Source organism: Mytilus trossulus, chromosome 7 (assembly GCF_036588685.1).
Source record: "Mytilus trossulus isolate FHL-02 chromosome 7, PNRI_Mtr1.1.1.hap1, whole genome shotgun sequence".
NCBI classification, from domain to species: domain Eukaryota; kingdom Metazoa; phylum Mollusca; class Bivalvia; order Mytilida; family Mytilidae; genus Mytilus; species Mytilus trossulus.
The window spans coordinates 14,970,131-14,992,385 of NC_086379.1; the positions used below are offsets into that span (position 1 = coordinate 14,970,131).

Genomic DNA, 22,255 nt, shown 5'->3' on the forward strand with positions numbered 1-22,255 from the left:
ATAAAGTGAAGTACATATTACCCCTGTGGGACAGTCATATACAGTTTGCAATCAATAAACACACCAAATGACTTCATCAATAAAATATAACATTGAACCATGAAAATGAGGTCAGGTCAAATAAACCCTGTGAGATGGACATGAACATCTTTTAATCATTCCATACACAAAACAGATTGACAAACAGCTATTAGTACCCTAGATACAGAAATAATCAAGAAAACTTAACATTGCCCATTGAACCATGAAAATGAGGTCAATTCAGATAAACCCTGGTATATGATATCTCATCATCATTTCGGTCTGTGAAATGAAGTTAATCATAAAACTTTAACCTTGACAGGTCTTTACTTTGTAAAAAATAAAGCTTCAAACCAAGTAGTTTATGCTTCTACTGCCACTGAATTAGCATTCCTATGTCTTTTACCCTGCATTTATTTTGTTGCATGCAAGATAAAAATAAATAGATCCTCATGATATCTTACCTAACATTAACAATAATAAGAATGTGTCCAAAGAATGGACATGAATGCCCCCCTTGCACTATCATTTTCTATGTTCAGTGGACCGTGAAATTGGGGTAAAAACTCTAATTTGGCATTAAAATTACCATATTATAGGGAACATGTGTACTAAGTTTCAAGACTTCATCAAAAACTACATTGACCAAAAACTTTAACCTGAAACGGGACAGACAGACAGATGGACAAACGAACTAATGAATGAATGGATGCACAGACCAGAAAACATAATGCCCCTCTACTACCGTAGGTGAGGCATAATAAAAAGACAATTCTCCTTTTGAGGGCAGAGGGATTTTTAGTACATGTTGCTAGCAATATACAGCAATAAAATTCAAAGCTTTTTTTTTTTTTTAAATTTAATTGATATGATAGTACATCTATAACAAACTAATATCACAGCAAATATAACATAGTACATATAAAATAACTCTGATATACAAAACTTTGTCAAATATCTGAAAAGTATTTATGTAATGTTATTTGTCATGCTGAACTTTACTTGAAAACACCAGGGCTTTAGAAGGGGTTGGGGGCTAAATAGTTTTGATATTACCAATTTATTAGAAGTGAGTTATATATTTACATTATTTTTAGCTATATATATATAGACCATGTGCATGTATACCATAGGGCTCAATTACATTTCAAACATAAATATATTTTTTACCCTTTTAAAGTCCCACCCCTTTCTTTTAACCTTGCAAAGTATTATCATCAAATAGCAGAAAAAACATATATGGAGATTAACTATGTGTCAGTGTAGTAACAAACATCAACACACTTTGACTAGACTAACAGTTGTTTCTCATAAGAAATTTATCCCCAAAATAATAATTTTCACTCAGTTGTACCTATATTTACAAAATAAAGAACAAAATGGCCAACAACATCAAAATGTAGATGTAAAATTTGTTTTAACCAACTCCAAATTTGATGATTTCTTTAAGCGAGTGCTTGGATATATTTGTATTTGTAAATAATCATTTGAAGACTCCTAAACTGTGTTGCAATACACAAATTGTAACAAAAAATAATTGTGTATATTAATAACAAGTCTTATGCAATTTATCCCTTTTCAAAAATCAAAATGTCATATGATTGCCTATGAGATAACCAAAGTTCAAATGAAACAAATTTAAGCAGTTATAGGTCATATAGCTCTTTACAGGTTTCAGTATTACATGTATATATATCTTTAGCTTTCAAAGATTTGGCTTTACATGATGGAGGTGAATAATGAAAAGTACTTTATCTGGAAGGCAAGCATATGGACCCTTCTTTTTTTTACTTTTTAAGCTCCTTTATTTATATACTATTGTTTTATATTTAAAATCTTTCAAAGCACTTGCTATTTTGAAAAAGAGTATCCAACATTCATAAGAGTTATTATATCTAAACTAAAAGTCTTCAATTTGTACGAATATTAATCTTTTAATCCTAAAAAAGAAATAAAGTGAAGGATTAATAATAAATTATGTTACTTAGTATCTTAGAACAAGTTTATAAACTTAACATGATCTAATTGTCTTAATTTCTCATTCTTAAAACAACAGCATATTTAAACATTATTAGTGACACAACAACTAAAATTAAAAAAAAAAATACTTATACAGATACTGCCTTGTAGATATATCATAATTTCAGGCAAATATTACATGAATGCAGTAAACATCTGATTGTATTTAAACTGGTACCTCAGCTACTTAGTAGGTGGGTTTAAAAATAAATAAGTGTGCTATATTGTGTCTATAGGTAACCTTTCTCTCTCTAACAACAAATAGTATCTGAAGATTAAGTTTTAATCTCTCTCTAATAACACATAGTATCTGAAGATTAAGTTTTAATTTTTTGTTGTTTTCGTAGCTTTCTTCTTTCTGACAGCACTGATAATTTCTGTAGCTATGTTTGTATAACCTATACTGACACTCACAGCAGCAACATTTAAAATGCCCTACAATACAAATTAGACAGATTATTGTTCAGATTACAATAAAGAAATCAGTTGGATACAATCACACCAAAATCATATAAATAAATATGGTAGATAGTATTCAGGTGTAACACCACTAATTCGGGCCCAGCCAGAAAGCACATACCAAAAAGAACATATCTAACACAAAATAGTTCCTACGCACGAGTGTAAATAAAGGCAACAGTAGTATACCGCTGTTCAAAACTCATAAATCCATGGACAAAAAACAAAATCTGGGTAACAAACTAAAACCGAGGGAAATGCATTAAATATAAGAGGAGAACAACGACACAACACTACAATGTAACACACACATAAACGGACCAAGCATCAGACAAAATCCCATGAGAATAACAAATATAACATCAAAACCAAATACATGAATTTGGGATAGACAAGTACCGTGACACGTCTCATTGCACTGTGAATTTACACTCTAAAATAAGACGCAACATTAAAATGTAACACATAATAGAAACAAACAATAATATAACCATGGCCATAATCCTGACTTGGTACAGGAACATTCAAAATATGTAGGATATTTAGGTATTTTTGGCATCAAATGAAAGCTGAAGGACTTGTGATCATTGTAGAACACTTTTGGACTTTAAATTTTAAATATTAAAACTAGAGGCTCTTTAGAGCCTGTGTCGCTCACCTTGGTCTATGTGCATATTAAACAAAATACACAAATGGATTCATGACAAAATTGTATTTTGGTGATGGTGATGTGTTTGAAGTTCTTACTTTACTGAACGATTTTGCTTCTTACAATTATATCTATCATGAACTTTGCCCATTAGTAACAGAGAACTATATTTGGTAAAAATTTACATAAATTTACCAAATTAATGAAAATTGTTAAAAATTGACTATAAAGGGCAATAACTTCTTAAGGGGTCAATTGACCATTTAGGTCATGTTGACTTATTTGTAGATCTTACTTTGCTGAACATTATTGCTGTTTACAGTTTATCGCTATCTATAATAGTATTCAAGATAACCAAAAACGGCAAAATTTCTTTAAAAATTACCAATTGGAGGGCAGCAACCCAACAACCAGTTGTCCAATTCATCTGAAAAATTCAGGGCAGATAGAAATTGACTTAATTAACAATTTAACTTCTTGTCAGATTTGCTCTAGATGCTTTGGTTTCATAGTTATAAGCAAAAAACTGCATTTTACCCCCATGTTCTATTTTTAGCCGTGGCGGCCATCTTGGTTGAATGGCCAGGTCATCGGACACATTTTTCAAACTAGATACCCCAAAGATGATTGTGGCCTAGTAGTTTCAGTGGAGATTTTGTAAAAGATTACTTAAATTTATGAAAAATGGTTAAAGATTGACTATAAAGGGCAATAACTCCTAAAGGGGTCAACTGACCATTTTGGTCATGTTGACTTATTTGTAGATCTTACTTTGCTGAACATTATTGCTGTTTACAATTTATCTCTATCTATAATAATATTAAAGATAATAACCAAAAACAGCAAAATTTCCTCAAAATTACCAATTCAGGGGCAGCAACCCAACAACCGATTGACCGATTCATCTGGAAATTTCAGGGCAGATAGATCTTGACCTGATAAACATTTTTACCCCATGTCAGATTTGCTCTAAATGCTTTGGTTTTTGAGTTATAAGCCAAAAACTGCATTTTACCCCTATGTTCTATTTTTAGCCGTGGCGGCCATCTTGGTTGGTTGACCGGGTCACGCCACACATTTTTTAAACTAGATACCCCAATGATGATTGTGGCCAAGTTTGGTTTGATTTGGCCCAGTAGTTTCAGAGGAGAAGATTTTTGTAAAAGCTAACGCCGGACGACGACGGACGACGGACGACGGACGACAGACGACGGACGACGGACGCCGGACGCCGGACGCCGGACGCAAAGTGATGAGAAAAGCTCACTTGGCCCTTTGGGCCAGGTGAGCTAAAAAAATGCACCAAATTTTAAAAAGAGGGTACATTTTGTCTGTTTGGCAGATCTGAAGTAGGTACATCCGGAGTTCTGGGAACCTGTTCTTTTTTATATGCCATTAAAGGTATGCTGATTTTTTTCAGTACAAGACAAGTATTAAGTGTTGCTTTGACATGCAATGGTTGTCACTTTATTTGAACTTAAAATGAAAGAGGTGTGCCTGCTCGAAATGGAGGAATTTAACATAGAAAGTAATGGGACCATGAATTAGTGGTGCACTTCCTTAAACTCTTATTTATTTGGAAGAAAATAAAACCTATCCAAAGAATAAGTTGGTTTTCACCTGGCCATTAAAATTTTGTAAAGTGAATTTTAAGTTCCTATTGAATGAATTCCACAGAGAACAACTGTAATGGTATTTTTCATAAGAGAGTTCATTTTGACAACAACAAAAAAAAAATGGCCAGAAAAATACCAGGTGATCCATGGGAAAGGATTATTTCCTTCGCATAAAACGTTTTGCAGGAATGCATGGCAATAGTTATTTTCACATTCTTCTGGTTGATTACTCTTTTTTTTTAAAGTTTTTTTGGGGGATTTTTTTTACTTGTTTCTTTGTGCAGTTATCCATCAACAATTTAAATCTAAAACTACTCCTAAGTCAGTTCCCTGATTTTCTTGAAATCTACAATATTTTGTGTAGCTCTTCCTTTGTTTCTGGATCCAACTGATTTCGAATGATTACAATGGCTGATCATTTGAAAAATCTCTTTTTTTGTTTCAGTGAAAGATTCTGTTTATTTGTCTAAATGTCTATTTTTTCTGATTATTTTTTTAAATATATGTTTTAAATGATATGCAACTTAAAATGTGAATTCATAAACTCAACATAAAATCCCCCATGGTCTGGCCATATATCTTTTTATTTAACATTAGTTAACTGACCTGTTTAACAATTTTCTTGATATCCTCCATGTCCTGTAATGCCACTAAGTATTCAATAACAGCATCCCATTCCTGTAAATAATAACCAGGGGTTCAAGTCATAAAACTTTGCTCAGTGCTTGGAGCACAAAAATAATGCTCGAAACATGAAATCCAGCATTTTGATTGGTTGATTTTCGAGTCTGAGTACAAAAATCATGCTCGAAAGAATTATGACCGCAAGGCCAGATCCATTGTTTAATATAACCATTTTAATGTATAAAAATGTCAAACTTTACAATTTTTACAGATAGTGAACAATTATAAAATTAAAATAAAATACAGAAATTGTTTAATAGTAAAGTTAAGTGTTCAGCTTGCAAGAAAAAACATGAAGCTCAAACTTTCACTTGTAAACAAGGTCCAAAAAAAGTTCTGTGAAAGTCCTGCAAGAATTCTGTGAAAGACTTGAGGGAGTTCTGTGAAAGTCCTGTGAAATTCTGTGAAAGTCCTGCAAGAATTCTGTGAAAATCCTGCAAGAGGTCTGAAATTTCTGTGAAAGACATGTGAGAGTTCTGTGAAAGTCATGAAAGAATTATGAGAAAGTCCTGCAAGAGGTTTGTGAAAGTTTTGTGAACGTCCTGTGAGAGTCCTGGCAAGTGAGATTTCCACACAAGTTTTATGTCAAGATGAACTTACAGACAAGTGTTTAGTTTTCAACTTTTAACAGATTTTCTGTGGACACCCAGAACAGTGGGGGGACATATTTCAAATCTTAAGCTTTCATGTCATCAGATTTCTTTAAATGTCTAAACATGTTTTAAGATAACACCATGCCTAATTCTTACATTCTAAAAATACTTTTCTGTGAAAGCCCTGGTTAATGAAGGATACATACCAAGAGCGTAGTTTTCAAATTGAGAAAAAAGTTCTGTATACCTTTACTAATGGAGGGTACATACCATAGCTAAGTTTTCCACTTGTAAGAAGAGTTCTGTCAGAGCTCTGGCTAGTGGGGGAACCAATGTCTTTGTATCAGAACCATCTTTAGTTATACCATTATATAAATTCCACAGTGGTTTTAACAAACTCAGATCTATAGATAAACTCTCAGCTGATGATCTAAAGAACAAAATAAGATACAAAAAAAAAGATCAAAACTCTGTTTCAGGAGGCTCTCAGGTACAAAAATTTCAGCAAAAAATTAAACATTTCCTTTTTCATAACAAATTTTATTTATTACACTATTAGTTATTACTTTATGATATGCAACAAAAATTTTAACAAAAAAATTGATTCAGTTTAGCCCCAGATGACTTTTAAAATGTTTATATCATTGAAAAAGCTCCAAATTATCTCCCTTTGGTGAAAAAATGCTATTTTTTGGCATTAGAATTGAAATATCTTTTTTTACTCATCGGTGACCTATACTTTTTATTATTGTTTTCAAATTAGCTATACATAAACTAAACAATTGTAAAATTTAAGCGATTACTGTAATTAAATTCTTTTTTTATTTTGATATTACCTATTTTTCTCCTATTAGTTCAGGGCTATTCCAGAAAAAAATGTATGGGGGGGTTGGAAGGCTCATTGTATTAATAACACATGAATGATGGGTATCAGAGCAACTTTTCACACTATATTGCACTATAATTCTCAATAACAATTGTCTGGGTGGTGGGTGATGACAAAAACTGCCTTCCAACAGCCCCCCCCCCCCCCCCCATACATTTTTTTCTGGAATAGCCATCAACAGAAAAAAAGTACCTTTACAAAAATGTATGCTTCTTTCAAAGGCAGATTGTAAGCGTGAATGATTGGTGATACAGTCACTGACCGTTTATCACCATGTTTATTATGTTGACATTGACAATGTTTTACTGTAGAGTTTTATTTATGACGTCAATAAAACATAGTTTCTTGGAAATTTTACATCTTCTGCTCAAAATTAAGAAATGATGGTTTTTACCCTAAAAACATCATTTAGAACAGTTATAAGAGTTGCAGTATATAAAAAATAACCATGCATTGTCTCGAAATATCAATGTTATTTGCACTTGGCTCAAAACAGGGAGAAATGCTCGGCACAGGCTCACTTTCTACCTGTTTCTGAGCCTTGTACAAATAACATTGATATTTCAAGACAATGTATGGTTATTCAATAATTATTTTTCTGTCAGGTATAAGATAAAGTTCATTTATAGAAAAAATTAGCGAAATCTTATATTAAATACAAAAAAAATGATTTAGACACGCGGGAGCCCCCTTCAATGCAGCAAATAATAAGTATTAAATTTCTAAAATCAAGAGATACTTTCATCGGTTTTTAAAATTTTGTTGATTTCAAGGGCTTGAAAGAAAGTCAGTGATTATTCCTTTGTATAGAGGAACAAAATGGTTGTGCATAAAATATGTGGTGTAGTGGAATAAGGATTAGGATCAATAAACAAAAAAAAAAGATTTTCTTTTGTATTCAAGCTACAACTTTTAAAACTATATCATGACATAAAATTTAACAGGTTGATGGAAAAATTGAGGCAGTTCAATTAACATGAAATAAAGAGTTGTTTGCCACATCTACAAAATAAATAATAAACAAAGAGAATAAAACTAACCTATGTTGAGTGTGTATATAAAACTAACCTATGTTGTGTGTGTAAATAAAACTAACCTATGTTGAGTGTGTATATAAAACTAACCTATGTTGAGTGTGAATATAAAACTAACCTATGTTGAGTGTGTATATAAAACTTACCTATGTTGAGTGTATATATAACTAACCTATGTTGAGTGTATATAAAACTAACCTATGTTGAGTGTATATATAACTAACCTATGTTGAGTGTGTATATAAAACTAACCTATGTTGAGTGTGTATATAAAACTAACCTATGTTGAGTGTATATAAAACTAACCTATGTTGAGTGTGTATATAAAACTAACCTATGTTGAGTGTGTATATAAAACTAACCTATGTTGAGAGTGTATATAAAACTAACCTATGTTGAGTGTGTATATAAAACTAACCTATGTTGAGTGTGTATATAAAACTAACCTATGTTGTGTGTGTAAATAAAACTAACCTATGTTAAGTGTGTATATAAAACTAACCTATGTTAAGTGTGTATATAAAACTAACCTATGTTGAGTGTGTATATAAAACTAACCTATGTTGAGTGTGAATATAAAACTAACCTATGTTGAGTGTGTATATAAAACTTACCTATGTTGAGTGTATATATAACTAACCTATGTTGAGTGTATATAAAACTAACCTATGTTGAGTGTATATATAACTAACCTATGTTGAGTGTATATAAAACTAACCTATGTTGAGTGTGTATATAAAACTAACCTATGTTGAGTGTGTATATAAAACTAACCTATGTTGTGTGTGTAAATAAAACTAACCTATGTTAAGTGTGTATATAAAACTAACCTATGTTGAGTGTGTATATAAAACTAACCTATGTTGAGTGTGTATATAAAACTAACCTATGTTGAGTGTGAATATAAAACTAACCTATGTTGAGTGTGTATATAAAACTTACCTATGTTGAGTGTATATATAACTAACCTATGTTGAGTGTATATAAAACTAACCTATGTTGAGTGTATATATAACTAACCTATGTTGAGTGTGTATATAAAACTAACCTATGTTGAGTGTGTATATAAAACTAACCTATGTTGAGTGTATATAAAACTAACCTATGTTGAGTGTGTATATAAAACTAACCTATGTTGAGAGTGTATATAAAACTAACCTATGTTGAGAGTGTATATAAAACTAACCTATGTTGAGTGTGTATATAAAACTAACCTATGTTGAGTGTGTATATAAAACTAACCTATGTTGAGTGTGTATATAAAACTTACCTATGTTGAGTGTACATAAAACTAACCTATGTTGAGTGTGTATATAAAACTAACCTATGTAGAGTGTGTATATAAAACTAACCTATGTAGAGTGTGTATATAAAACTAACCTATGTTGAGTGTGTATTATCTTTAGCATAAGTTGTATAGATTTCAGTCTGTTTTCTCCTGTCTGTTTAATGGCAACATATACTAAGGTATGCCACAATCTGCATAAAGGCAAGGCTCTGGAAATGACAAGGTTAACATTTAAAAGTTAAAATTGACTGTAAAACCTTGTATTCTTATCATATTTAATGCAAAAATCTAGATACTCAACTGAATAACTGCACTTGTCAGTTAACCATAACTTTCTATAACCTCAACTGAATAACTACACTTGTCAGTTGACCATAACTTTCTATAACCTCAACTGAATAACTGCACTTGTCAGTTAACCATAACTTTCTATAACCTCAACTGAATAACTGCACTTGTCAGTTAACCATAACTTTCTATAACCTCAACTGAATAACTGCACTTGTCAGTTAACCATAACTTTCTATCACTTCAACTGAATAACTGCACTTGTCAGTTAACCATAACTTTCTATCACTTCAACTGAATATCTGCACTTGTCAGTTAACCATAATTTTCTATAACCTCAACTGAATAACTGCACTTGTCAGTTAACCATAACATTCTATAACCTCAACTGAATAACTGCACTTGTCAGTTAACCATAACTTTCTATCACTTCAACTGAATAACTGCACTTGTCAGTTAACCATAACTTTCTATAACCTCAACTGAATAACTGCACTTGTCAGTTAACTATAACTTCCTATAACCTCAACTGAATAACTGCACTTGTCAGTTAACAATAACATTATATTACTTCAACTGAATAACTGCACTTGTCAGTTAACCATTACTTTCTATAACCTTAACTGAATAACTGCACTTGTCAGTTAACAATAACTTTCTATAACCTCAACATAATAACTGCACTTGTCAGTTAACTATAACTTTCTATAACCTCAACTGAATAACTGCACTTGTCAGTTAACCATAACTTTCTATAACCTCAACTGAATAACTGCACTTGTCAGTTAACCATAACATTCTATAACTTCAACTGAATAACTGCACTTGTCAGTTAACCATAACTTTCTATCACTTCAACTGAATAACTGCACTTGTCATTTAACCACAACTTTCTATCACTTCAACTGAATAACTGCACTTGTCAGTTAACTATAACTTTCTATAACCTCAACCAGTTTCCTGCAGTTGTTACACGACAGGCATTAACTTACACATCATTACTGTAAAATCAATAGATGGTTTTTATTTTTAATGTTGTGGTCATTTTTTACAATGAATGTTGTGTGGTCAAAATATCATTAACAAACCAAGATTTATAAGGTCAATTTCTTGAACAGAAATTATTCATGAAGGCATTCCATAATATTTGTTTTATCTACATTGGCTAGAAGTATAGAGGAGGGTTGAGATATCACTCAACATGTTTAATATGCCACACGTTTGAGTCTGTTCCAAGTCAGGAGCCTCTAGCCTTTGTTAGTCCTGTATGATATTTGATTTTAGTTCATTTACTAGAATATGTTTAGGTTTTAAGCATGACATCCATTTTCACCAACTGGTACACATTTTTGTTTAGGGGCCAGTTGAAATCTGCCTCTGGATGAGGAATTTTCTCGTTGTTTTGAAGACCCATGTTGGCATTCAGCTGTCTTTTTACTCTTTGGTGGTCAGGTTGTTGTCTCTTTGACACATTCCCCATTTCCATTCTCTATTCTATATCATATCTCAAACCTATTTAGCACTAATAATACTTACATAGTCATAAGATATAATTCAGTACTGTAAAGATAACCCTGCCTATTTTTCGCAATAATAAAATCATTGCAATAATAAAAACATTGCAATGATTTCTGAATTTACAGTACAATATATGATGTTTTCTTTACTTACAAGGCCAACTTGGTTGAAAGGACATTATTTAGAATAGCATATCCTGTTTCAAAGCTGTCCCTGGTCAGTATAGAGCCAGCGGTCACACTAAACTTGTATCCCCAGTTTGATGTCTCAGATGGTGATTTCTTTATAGAAAATTTATACCATAACTTGTCACCTTCAAATATAACAAAAACATAATTTATTTTATCATACAGTTATCAATCACCTTCAAAAGCAATTATTAGCACAAATTGTCATACATGTACTATTAAAATAGAAAAACAAAGGATATGGGGTATAAATTTATGAAACAAACGGTACATGTACAAAAAAGAACACACAAAAATCAAAGGAACAGTTCTTTCAATGTTGTTCTTAATCTAAAAGTCAAAGTGAGGCCTTCAGAATGGAGCCCCAAAAAATAAAAAAAAACTCACTGCAATACAAATTTGAAATGGCCCCTACCACTGTTACATGTGTTATATAGGGATACATTTTTTCAAAGCAAATAACTTTAATTGTTAAAATATATGTGATTCTTTTATTTGCTTTGCAAGAAAATTCTCCCAAATCATAGAGAAGAGAATCAAATATAAATGACAAAGTCAATTTGTCAAGAAGTAAAAAACTGTCTTATAACAAGAAATTCCCCTCAAATCATTATTATTTAATACCTGCAGACTCTGAATTGTTTTAACACATTGTTCTATACATACCTTGAAATTCAAAGTTAATAAAGTTGGATGAATCTCCTGAAAATGTCTTAGAATTTTGTTGCATGTCATCTGATGTTGAGAATGTCAGTGTATCTTCATTCTGTCTTAAACTGCATCTATAAAATATACAATCAAATTACATTTGTAGTACAAAAGAAATTGAGCCAATCACATTGAAAGTTTTACTTATATCAGATTTAATTGGAGCTGGACCCCAACTACTGTGGTATATATCACAACCAGACAACATGGTTTAACTTACCAACCGTGCAAGGGCTGTATAGCCAGTCAAGGTCGTTAAAAACTTCCGTTTGTTGTTGGTTTAACATACTCAAACAGTTGATATTTAGTAACAAAGCTCTAAATAAACTAGATTGGACCAGTAACAAGAAAAATTGTTCACAAATGTAATAATGCACAAAATATGGATTACTTTATACTTATTTTTTTTTATCAGATATCTATTATGTGTTAACTGACAAAATATTTTTCCTTGCTTAAGAAAGATCTTATTCCCAAGATTATGCAATAATATAGGTCAAGGTGACCCAATTTTTTGAATGATCCTTCTTTTCTAACCAAAATGTATGCAGTGACAAAATATGTCAAACCTGTATCACTGGAGGACAGTATATTAATAGTGTAAAAATATGCAAGTGTTCGGTAAACAGGAAGTTGTCGAGTGATGAATCTGAAAAAGCATCACACGGTATAGCTGACTTATATAAATCCTGAAACCAAATTTCAGAAATCCTTGTATTGTAGTTCCTGAGAAAAATGTGAAGAAAATTTTCAACTTGGCTATCATGTGTAAAATCATACAAGTGCTGGGTAAACCGGAAGTTGTCAAGTGATCAATCTGAGAAAAATGCGACGAAAAATATTCATGGGACGGACGGTCTGACTGACAGAAGGACAGACAGAGGTAAAACAGTATACCCCCTTTTTTAAAGCGGGGGGTATAACAAACCAGACATCAAAGACACATTACCTGTATAGTTGTTTATTCTTTCAATTGATTGAACTTTAAAAATTAGTTAAAATCAAAGTGCAAAGAAAGCCTTAGCATTTATCTAAAATTATAAAAATGAAATATTAAATAGAATGAAGTTCACTTACTTGCTATCAAAAGATATCTGTAGTTTTGAGGCTCCAGGGATTTGTATAGCTTCCTTCATATCTTTGACACAATCTTTATTCTGTTTATAATCATCAGTGTTTAACTGTTTGATTAAGGATGACATTGTGATCTCCTCCATAAACTGGGCAGCCGTACAGGCTATGGGGATCAGGCTCTCTTTATCACTGTACTTTATCACTTTCTGTACAACCTGTTAAATCATAAACTTGTAAAAATTTCGTCTGCTTAACATGTAAACTTAACATTATAAATGATCCATGTAAATGAGATCATGGTCAGATGGACCCTGCCAAACAGATATATTTCTACTCATTGCACACTGCATACAATTGACTTACTGCTTATGGTTAATTCGCAACGGACCTAATCATTTTAACTTCACATTGACCAATGAACAATGGCAATAACTGAACAAAGTCAAGGTCATATGTTACCTGCCAGACATATATGTGAACATTACAATACACTGAATATATATAAATTAAACTATTTCTTATATTATCTAAGAAAAATTCTTAACCAGGGAAACTTAACTTGACCAATGAACCATGAAACTAAGGTCAAGGTCAGATGAACGTGACCATTTCAATATGTACCCCTTATATCTGTATATGTAATCAGATACTATGAATTCATTATTATTCGTGAGACTTCAATTTTAGTGAGTTCATGGAAAAGCTAATAAACAAGTTCCAATGTTCAACCATTAACAATTGTACATAAGCTTAAATGTATATGAAAAGATATCAAAACAGTTAACTATCCAGGAAAATACAATTTTTTCTCAATCAGTGAAAATTGGTATTCACGAAACAAATGGATTCACATAAATGAATGTACGAATTAAACCTACAGTCTGGAATACATCTTTAGTTTCTGATCTGTTGAGTAAGTCCAGGATACATGGGATATCATGAACTTGTTTACATCCCAATAACTCGGCTGTAATGGCAGGAGCAGATTCTGGCCAGTGTGCTAATAATTTTCTGAGAACTTGTCTAGCATACAACACAGCCATTGCCATATTGACTTTATACAGATATTCTCTAGAGCTAGATTTCCCTTGTTTTTCCAATTCCTTTTTGAGAAGTTCAGCGCTTCTGCTACGTTTTTGTTTCTGTATATCATCTTCCACATCATTATCTGGTGTATTCATAAGCTTGGTGTCTTCAGAACTTGCTTCCTCTTTTGCCTTTTCAGGGATTCTACAATCAAAATTACAATGTTGATAAAACTTTTATACATTATCTATGATAAAAGGGGTATTTATTAAGACAATTGTGTGACCTCCTTGTCAGAACAGAATGCTGACTTTAGAAAAAGATTTTTATATTTTTAAATATTTATTTCATATATATTTGGTTAAATATTCCTACCATGAAAATACATTTATATTATATAAACTTTGTAGAATATGTTGTCTATGCTCTCATCTCAAAAATTAATATAAATTCATATAAAATCTCTTCTTTACATTTCAAAATTACAATTTCAACACTTTTTTGTATGCAACTGTATGTGATGTACTATGATTTGGGTTTATTACACCTTGACAATATTTTCTTTTAGAAATGTATGGAAAAGTATAGTCAAATAATAGGATAATTTGACAATCTTTTGTTAATACTTTGCTTAAGAATTATTACTAGTAGTTTGGAAACAAAATATTATTCATAAATTAAACTTTTTTTGAGAGCAGTAAATAAGCTAAAGAAGCTATATTTATATGGGGTCACTGTCTTTAAGCTCACAATCTGCCTGCATTTTTGTTTAGGTACCTTTTTCTGTTGAACTTATAAGAGAAAAAAAGGTAATATCGAAATAAAAAAAGAACTTAATTACAGAAATAGTAACAAAAAGTAACAATAGTTAAGTTTAAGTACATGCTTATTTGAAAAAAATAATAAAAAATATAGGTCACCAATGAGCTAAAAAAAAAATTCAATTTTAATGCCAAAAAATGGCATTTTTTTCTACAAAGGGAGATAATGTAGAGCTTTTTCAATGATATATATAAACATTTTAAAAATCAACTACGGCCAAAACAAATTGGTTTTTTTGGTTGATTTTTGTACCATATCATATAGGGACAAAGTCCCCTATTACAGTAGAAAATTCAATAATTTGTTGTTTTTTTTGTTTTTTTTTAAATATTTCATTGTACTAAAGAACTCAAAATCGTTGAAATTTTGTTGTTGTTGCGTTATTGATTTCCGGATCTGCGCAGAAATCTACTTCCGTTTCCGGTCTTGTTTGCATGAGACTTTGAATAAAATGTATATTTATCAGTCTAAGAAAGGAACTTAATACTAATTCATTTTTAAAAATTGTTGGTTATAAAAAAAAATGTTACCTGATAAAAGTGTTTTTTTGTTTACATTGAATATGACGTCTTAACTTAAATAACATCCCAACTAAAATCCATAACAACAGAACCAAAATTGGAAAAGTTACGGTATTTCTGTTCCTCTTTTCAACATGTTTGATTTAAAAAAAAATCATACAGACATTCGTCTCCATTCACAGGTAATGCCTGCCTCATAATAAAATAACAACTAATAGTGTAATAAATAAAATTTGTAATGAAACAAGAATGTATCCCCAGTACATGGATGCCCCACTCGCACTATCATGTTCACTGGACCATGAAATTGGGGAAATAACTTTAATTTGGCATTAAAAATAGAAAGATCATAGCATAGGAAACATGTGTAGGCTGTAATTCAGTGGTTGTCGTTTGTTTATGTGTTACATATTTGTTTTTCTTTCATTTTTTTACATAAATAAGGCCGTTAGTTTTATTGTTTGAATTGTTTTACGTTGTCTTATCAGGGACTTTTATAGCTGACTATGCAGTATGGGCTTTGCTCATTGTTGAAGACCGTACAATGACCTATAGTTGTTTTAAATGTTTGTGTCATTTTGGTCTTTTGTGGATAGTTGTCTCATTGGCAATCATACCACATCTTCTTTTTTATAAGTTTGACTTCAACTTCATCAAAAACTACCTTGACACCAAAAACTTTAACCTGAAGCGGGATGGACGAATGAACAAACAGACAGACAGAGGAACAGACGGACGAACAGACGAATAGACACACAGACCAGAAATCATGATGACCCTCTTCTATCGTAGGTGGGGCATAAAAAAAAGAACAATAAAATATGTTTAAAATCACCATTTACACATACATGAATGCGCAGCTGGCAAACGGAAAACTGGAATTGTCAAGTTTGTCATAAATCCAAGATTCAAGTTGTCCATCTGTGTCAGTTTCAAATGCTAACTATACAAGCCTGATTAGGATAACTTATAAGGATGGTTCACAAGTGAAAGCAAAGGTGAACAATATACAATGGCTATTAAAGAAAAAGTGCTAAAATATGTGAAGTGAATAAAAGATAGACTTACTTATTCTGTGACTGTATGACTTGATGCTAGTAGATGCCTATATCTATCAGTTTCTCTGAGTCAGTGAATAAAAGATAGACTTACTTATTCTGTGACTGTATGACTTTGTGAAAGTAGATGCCTGTATCTATTAGTTTCTCTGAGAGGGACATGCATAAAAGATAGACTTACTTATTCTGTGACTGTATGACTTGGTGATAGTAGATGCCTATATCTATCAGTTTCTCTGAGTCAGTGAATAAAAGATAGACTTACTTATTCTGCGACTGTATGACTTGGTGATAGTAGATGCCAATATCTATCAGTTTCTCTGAGTCAGTGAATAAAAGATAGACTTACTTATTTTGTGACTGTATGACTTGGTGATAGTAGATGCCTGTATCTATCAGTTTCTCTGAGTCAGTGAATAAAAGATAGACTTACTTATTCTGTGACTGTATGACTTGGTGATAATAGATGCCTGTATCTATCAGTTTCTCTGAGTCAGTGAATAAAAGATAGACTTACTTATTCTGTGACTGTATGACTTGGTGATAGTAGATGCCTATATCTATCAGTTTCTCTGAGTCAGTGAATAAAAGATAGACTTACTTATTCTGTGACTGTATGACTTTGTGATAGTAGATGCCTGTATCTATTAGTTTCTCTGAGAGGGACATGAATAAAAGATAGACTTACTTATTCTGTGACTGTATGACTTGGTGATAGTAGATGCCTGTATCTATTAGTTTCTCTGAGAGGGACATGAATAAAAGATAGACTTACTTATTCTGTGACTGTATGACTTGGTGATAGTAGATGCCTGTATCTATTAGTTTCTCTGAGAGGGACATGAATAAAAGATAGACTTACTTATTCTGTGACTGTATGACTTGGTGATAGTAGATGCCTGTATCTATCAGTTTCTCTGAGTCAGTGAATAAAAGATAGACTTACTTATTCTGTGACTGTATGACTTTGTGATAGTAGATGCCTGTATCTATTAGTTTCTCTGAGAGGGACATGAATAAAAGATAGACTTACTTATTCTGTGACTGTATGACTTGGTGATAGTAGATGCCTGTATCTATTAGTTTCTCTGAGAGGGACATGAATAAAAGATAGACTTACTTATTCTGTGACTGTATGACTTGGTGATAGTAGATGCCTGTATCTATTAGTTTCTCTGAGAGGGACATGAATAAAAGATAGACTTACTTATTCTGTGACTGTATGACTTGGTGATAGTAGATGCCTGTATCTATCAGTTTCTCTGAGTCAGTAGGGATGACTGGTGCTTCTTGTGTAGATGCAGTCAGACGTCCTCCCCTGAAAAATAAATTGTGTATTTTTATTTATGAGGTTGTTTAACCCCGCCGCATTTTTGCGCCTGTCCCAAGTCAGGAGCCTCTGGCCTTTGTTAGTCTTGTATTATTTTAATTTTAGTTTCTTGTGTACAATTTGGAGATTAGTATGGCGTTCATTATCACTGAACTAGTATATATATTTATTTAGGGGCCAGCTGAAGGACGTCTCCCGGTGCGGGAATTTCTCGCTGCATTGAAGACTTCTTGGTGACCTTCTGCTGTTGTCTTCTCTATGGTCTGGTTGTCTTTGACACATACCCATTTCCATTCTCAATTTTATCATGAATCATTGCAGCAAAAAATGGAAATGACTGGCACACATTTGTTGCTTGAGCCTTAATCATTAAGAGTTTTAATTTTTTGATGTTTTCAAATAAAATAAAGTTATAACAATTATATAGTGTTACATTTTATAGTTCCAAATATTTATAAATCTCTACTCACCATTTGAGTGCCATCTTCATAATCTCATCCTTTGTCTGTAATGCTGAACTTTCCAGACTGAAAAAAAAGAGAATTTTTCAAAACCAGTTATTCAATAAAGTTCCATGAGTGACAACATATATCATCACAGGAAAAGTGTGTATTAGATCATATTGTATGTAATGAGGTTTGGCATTGAACCTGCACAAATTATTAAATCAAATAATGAAAATTGCATAAAGGGTGTAGTAATAATTTACCAATGAATTTTCAATTATACAGAAGTTTTAGGTTTAAACAAAAATGTGAATGTTGACATATAAACTAGATATAAATCTTTTTAATTTGATGGCAGATATGAATTGTGACACTGTTCTGCATAGTTAAAATAAAGGCCAAACGTTGAAAATTGAGTGAATGTTTTTGATAGTCATCATTCAATTACTGAAAGACAAATAGTATATTTCTGTAATACTTACTTTTCTATGAGTGCTTTATAACACTCTGAAGTATTTTTATCATTCATATCATAAATAGCTCTAAGTACATCTAATGGAACCTTACAATCACCATGGAAAAACTGAAATATACAAATTATAATCATAGAAAAGTGATTTGATATTCCCCCCTTCCTGTATAGTTTTTATAGCCTGCAAAATGCTTGATGAATGCATGCTGATCTTGTTTTGTCTTTTAGTTTTCTTGTAGTGGGTTGCTGTCTCATTGAAATATACCCAGATATCCCTTTAAATGAAACTAAAGTTATTATTTTTAACTAAACTTGCCAAGGGACAAATTTTCACAACATGTATTTCCACATCCCTGCATGTAGGTTTGATAGTCACCAAAATTCTTGATGACTGTATGATAACCTTGTTTTGTCTTTTGATTTTCCTGTTGTTGCATTGCTGTCTCATAGAAATATACCCACATATTCTTTTATTACAAAAATCACTATATAGTATGGAGAATGGAAATGGGGAATGTATCAAAGAGACAACAACCCGACCATAGAAAAAACAACAGCAGAAGGTCACCAACAGGTCTTATAGCATGTTATATGAAACTTTAATCATTATTTGAACTCTAACCTTAAACATTCCCTTTGTATCATCGTCTGCGTCAGGGAATATACTATTGACATCATCATTCTCTGTGTCGTCTGCTACATTCTCATCATCATCAGACGACGAAGGAGAAGATGATATTGAAGATGAAGATGTAGACAACAGACTTTCTTTGTCATCTCCTGATTTTTTATCCTTGGATTTCATAGGTTTTAATGAGACAATAGAAGGCGGTTCTGGGAATGAAGGGTGTCTTCCTTTCTTTGCACTCGAGTTCACACCATCTGTATACAACATCAGGGACAGAACCTGAAATTAAGGTGATATATTTTACATGTTACAAAACATATATGATTAAATACTAGCTTTACCAGCTGTCCAAAATTAATATCCATTGGTTTGATGTGTTTGAGCTTTTGATTTTATCCATTCGTTTGATGTGTTTGAGCTTTTGATTTTGTCCATTCGTTTGATGTGTTTGAGCTTTTGATTTTATCCATTCGTTTGATGTGTTTGAGCTTTTGATTTTATCCATTCGTTTGATGTGTTTGAGCTTTTGATTTTGTCCATTCACTTGATGTGTTTGAGCTTCTGATTTTATCCATTCGTTTGATGTGTTTGAGCTTTAGATTTTATCCATTCGTTTGATGTGTCTGAGCTTTTGATTTTGTCCATTCGTTTGATGTGTTTAAGCTTTTGATTTTGTCCATTCGTTTGATGTGTTTGAGCTTTTGAATTGTCAATTGATTAAGGACTTTCGGTTTTGAATTTTCCTTAGGGTTCAGTATTTTTGTGATTTAAATAAAAATAAAGAATTTCAAAACTAATCCCATATTTTTCTGCTGAAATTGTATGAAACCACACAAATTTAATCCTAGGAACTAAAAAATTTCTCCCCAAAATGAAAGTTGACATTTTGTCCAATATGAATTGGTAAAAGTTCTTTAAAGTTTCTTCAAATTAATCTAAAATAATTTGTTTAAGGAAATGAACAAACATTTGTTATAAATTGAGGTAAATGCATGAGGAATCCACATAATAAAAAAAATATTTGGAAAATTTAAATTCCAGGATGTGCATGTCCATATGCGGTATGGGCTTTGCTCATTGTTGAAGGCCGTACGGTGACCTTTAATTGTTAATGTTGGTGTCTATTTGGTCTTTTGTGGATAGTTGTCTCATTGGCAATCATACCACATCTTCTTTTTTATATTTACTATAACAAATGTTCATACTATAATTTACCTCCAAATCTTTAATGAGCCACTGCTGACTAAAATCTGTTCCTTTACTTGATAAATACACCAGACACTGAATAAAGCTGGCTTCAAATAGTTCTGTAGCATAATAAGTCTCCCCTAACTTTTTTAAGTTGTTGCTAAGGACCTTTAGACTTAGTGATAACACCCACACTGCCTCCACAGATATATCTTCATCAGTCTTGATCTTGGCTGTAATACTTTTTACAGTTTGTATAAAAACACTAAAGTGATCTGTATCCCATACTTCTGTTACCATACTGAGGCAATCAATAAATTTATCATTTATCTGAAGGTAAATTAAAAAAGTTGAATTCTATTTGATTAAAACATATATTCTTGGACCATTCAACATTTATTAAAAGACAACTAAATAAAAAATCCAAGTATGCTGGAAAATCTTCTGAAACTAAATTTTTTAAAAGCAAAATCTTATAACTGATCAAACCTAAATCATGTGTTCACAAGAAAAAGTTGCAACCTGCATTATATAGTACTTCTACCATATATAGTCGACCATGAAAATCTGAATTACTTCATGTAGAATTCATTAGTTTTCTGAGGACTTTATCAATATCTGATAAATTTCATTCATTTTAAAAGTATACTTATTTTGCAGTTTTTAAAATTTGACACTAAACTTTTTGTTGTATTTACAGCTTGACAGACTTGACTGTCCTTCATCTATTTGAGTTTTACAGATATAAGGGTCAGCTGTTCACCAGCCAATCATCTTCTGTCATTACTTTCTTTCCCATTTGAAATAAAATTTTAGCTCATTTATGGCAGGGGAATTTTAGCGCCTATATTCTGTAATACTGCAGTGTTAGTAATAACAAACTTGAAAAAAGAAAGGAGGAAAAGTTATCTAAATATGATAAGGGAGATAACTACAAATGTAGGTTTAACTTACTGTATGTCTTTTCCTTGTTTTGATGTCTATGACTAGAGTTTGGTATTTATCAGGGAAATGTTTTAGGACCACACCTGTTTGCTCTGTTCCTCTATGACAAGGGGAGGTAATAAGATTTGACTTACCGTGTGTCTTTTCCTTGTTTTGATGTCTATGACTAGAGTTTGGTATTTATCAGGGAAATGTTTAAGGACCACACCTGTTTGCTCTGTTCCTATATGACAAGGGGAGGTAATAAGATATGACTTACCGTGTGTCTTTCCTTGTTTTGATGTCTATGACTAGAGTTTGGTATTTATCAGGGAAATGTTTTAGGACCACACCTGTTTGCTCTGTTCCTATATGACAAGGGGAGGTAATAAGATTTGACTTACCGTGTGTCTTTTCCTTGTTTTGATGTCTATGACAAGAGTTTGGTATTTATCAGGGAAATGTTTTAGGACCACACCTGTTTGCTCTGTTCCTCTATGACAAGGGGAGGTAATAAGATATGACTTACTGTGTGTCTTTTCCTTGTTTTGATGTCTATGACTAGAGTTTGGTATTTATCAGGGAAATGTTTTAGGACCACACCTGTTTGCTCTGTTCCTATATGACAAGGGGAGGTAATAAGATTTGACTTACCGTGTGTCTTTTCCTTGTTTTGATGTCTATGACTAGAGTTTGGTATTTATCAGGGAAATGTTTTAGGACCACACCTGTTTGCTCTGTTCCTATATGACTAAAGTGGACCAATGTTCCTATTGTTAGTACCTAAAAAAACAAAAAAAAACAGATCAATATTT

At 32.0% G+C, this 22,255-nt stretch overlaps 1 protein-coding gene across 1 annotated transcript in view; it reads right to left on the reverse strand.

Moving 5' to 3' along the window:
- Positions 1-874: 874 nt before the first annotated feature.
- Positions 875-22,255, reverse strand: part of LOC134724675 (zinc finger ZZ-type and EF-hand domain-containing protein 1-like) — an 89,128-nt gene continuing 67,747 nt past the window's right edge. Inside the window, exons 62-75 of the mRNA XM_063587846.1 lie at positions 22,095-22,223; positions 20,544-20,846; positions 19,323-19,607; positions 18,711-18,811; positions 18,253-18,309; positions 17,660-17,770; positions 13,904-14,255; positions 13,029-13,240; positions 11,910-12,025; positions 11,209-11,368; positions 9,342-9,458; positions 6,312-6,471; positions 5,371-5,442; positions 875-2,475 (exon numbers count right to left, since the gene is read on the reverse strand). Coding sequence (XP_063443916.1) covers positions 2,365-2,475; positions 5,371-5,442; positions 6,312-6,471; positions 9,342-9,458; positions 11,209-11,368; positions 11,910-12,025; positions 13,029-13,240; positions 13,904-14,255; positions 17,660-17,770; positions 18,253-18,309; positions 18,711-18,811; positions 19,323-19,607; positions 20,544-20,846; positions 22,095-22,223 — 2,286 coding nt within the window. The 3' untranslated portion in view covers positions 875-2,364. The remainder of the gene's footprint in view (positions 2,476-5,370; positions 5,443-6,311; positions 6,472-9,341; positions 9,459-11,208; positions 11,369-11,909; positions 12,026-13,028; positions 13,241-13,903; positions 14,256-17,659; positions 17,771-18,252; positions 18,310-18,710; positions 18,812-19,322; positions 19,608-20,543; positions 20,847-22,094; positions 22,224-22,255) is intronic.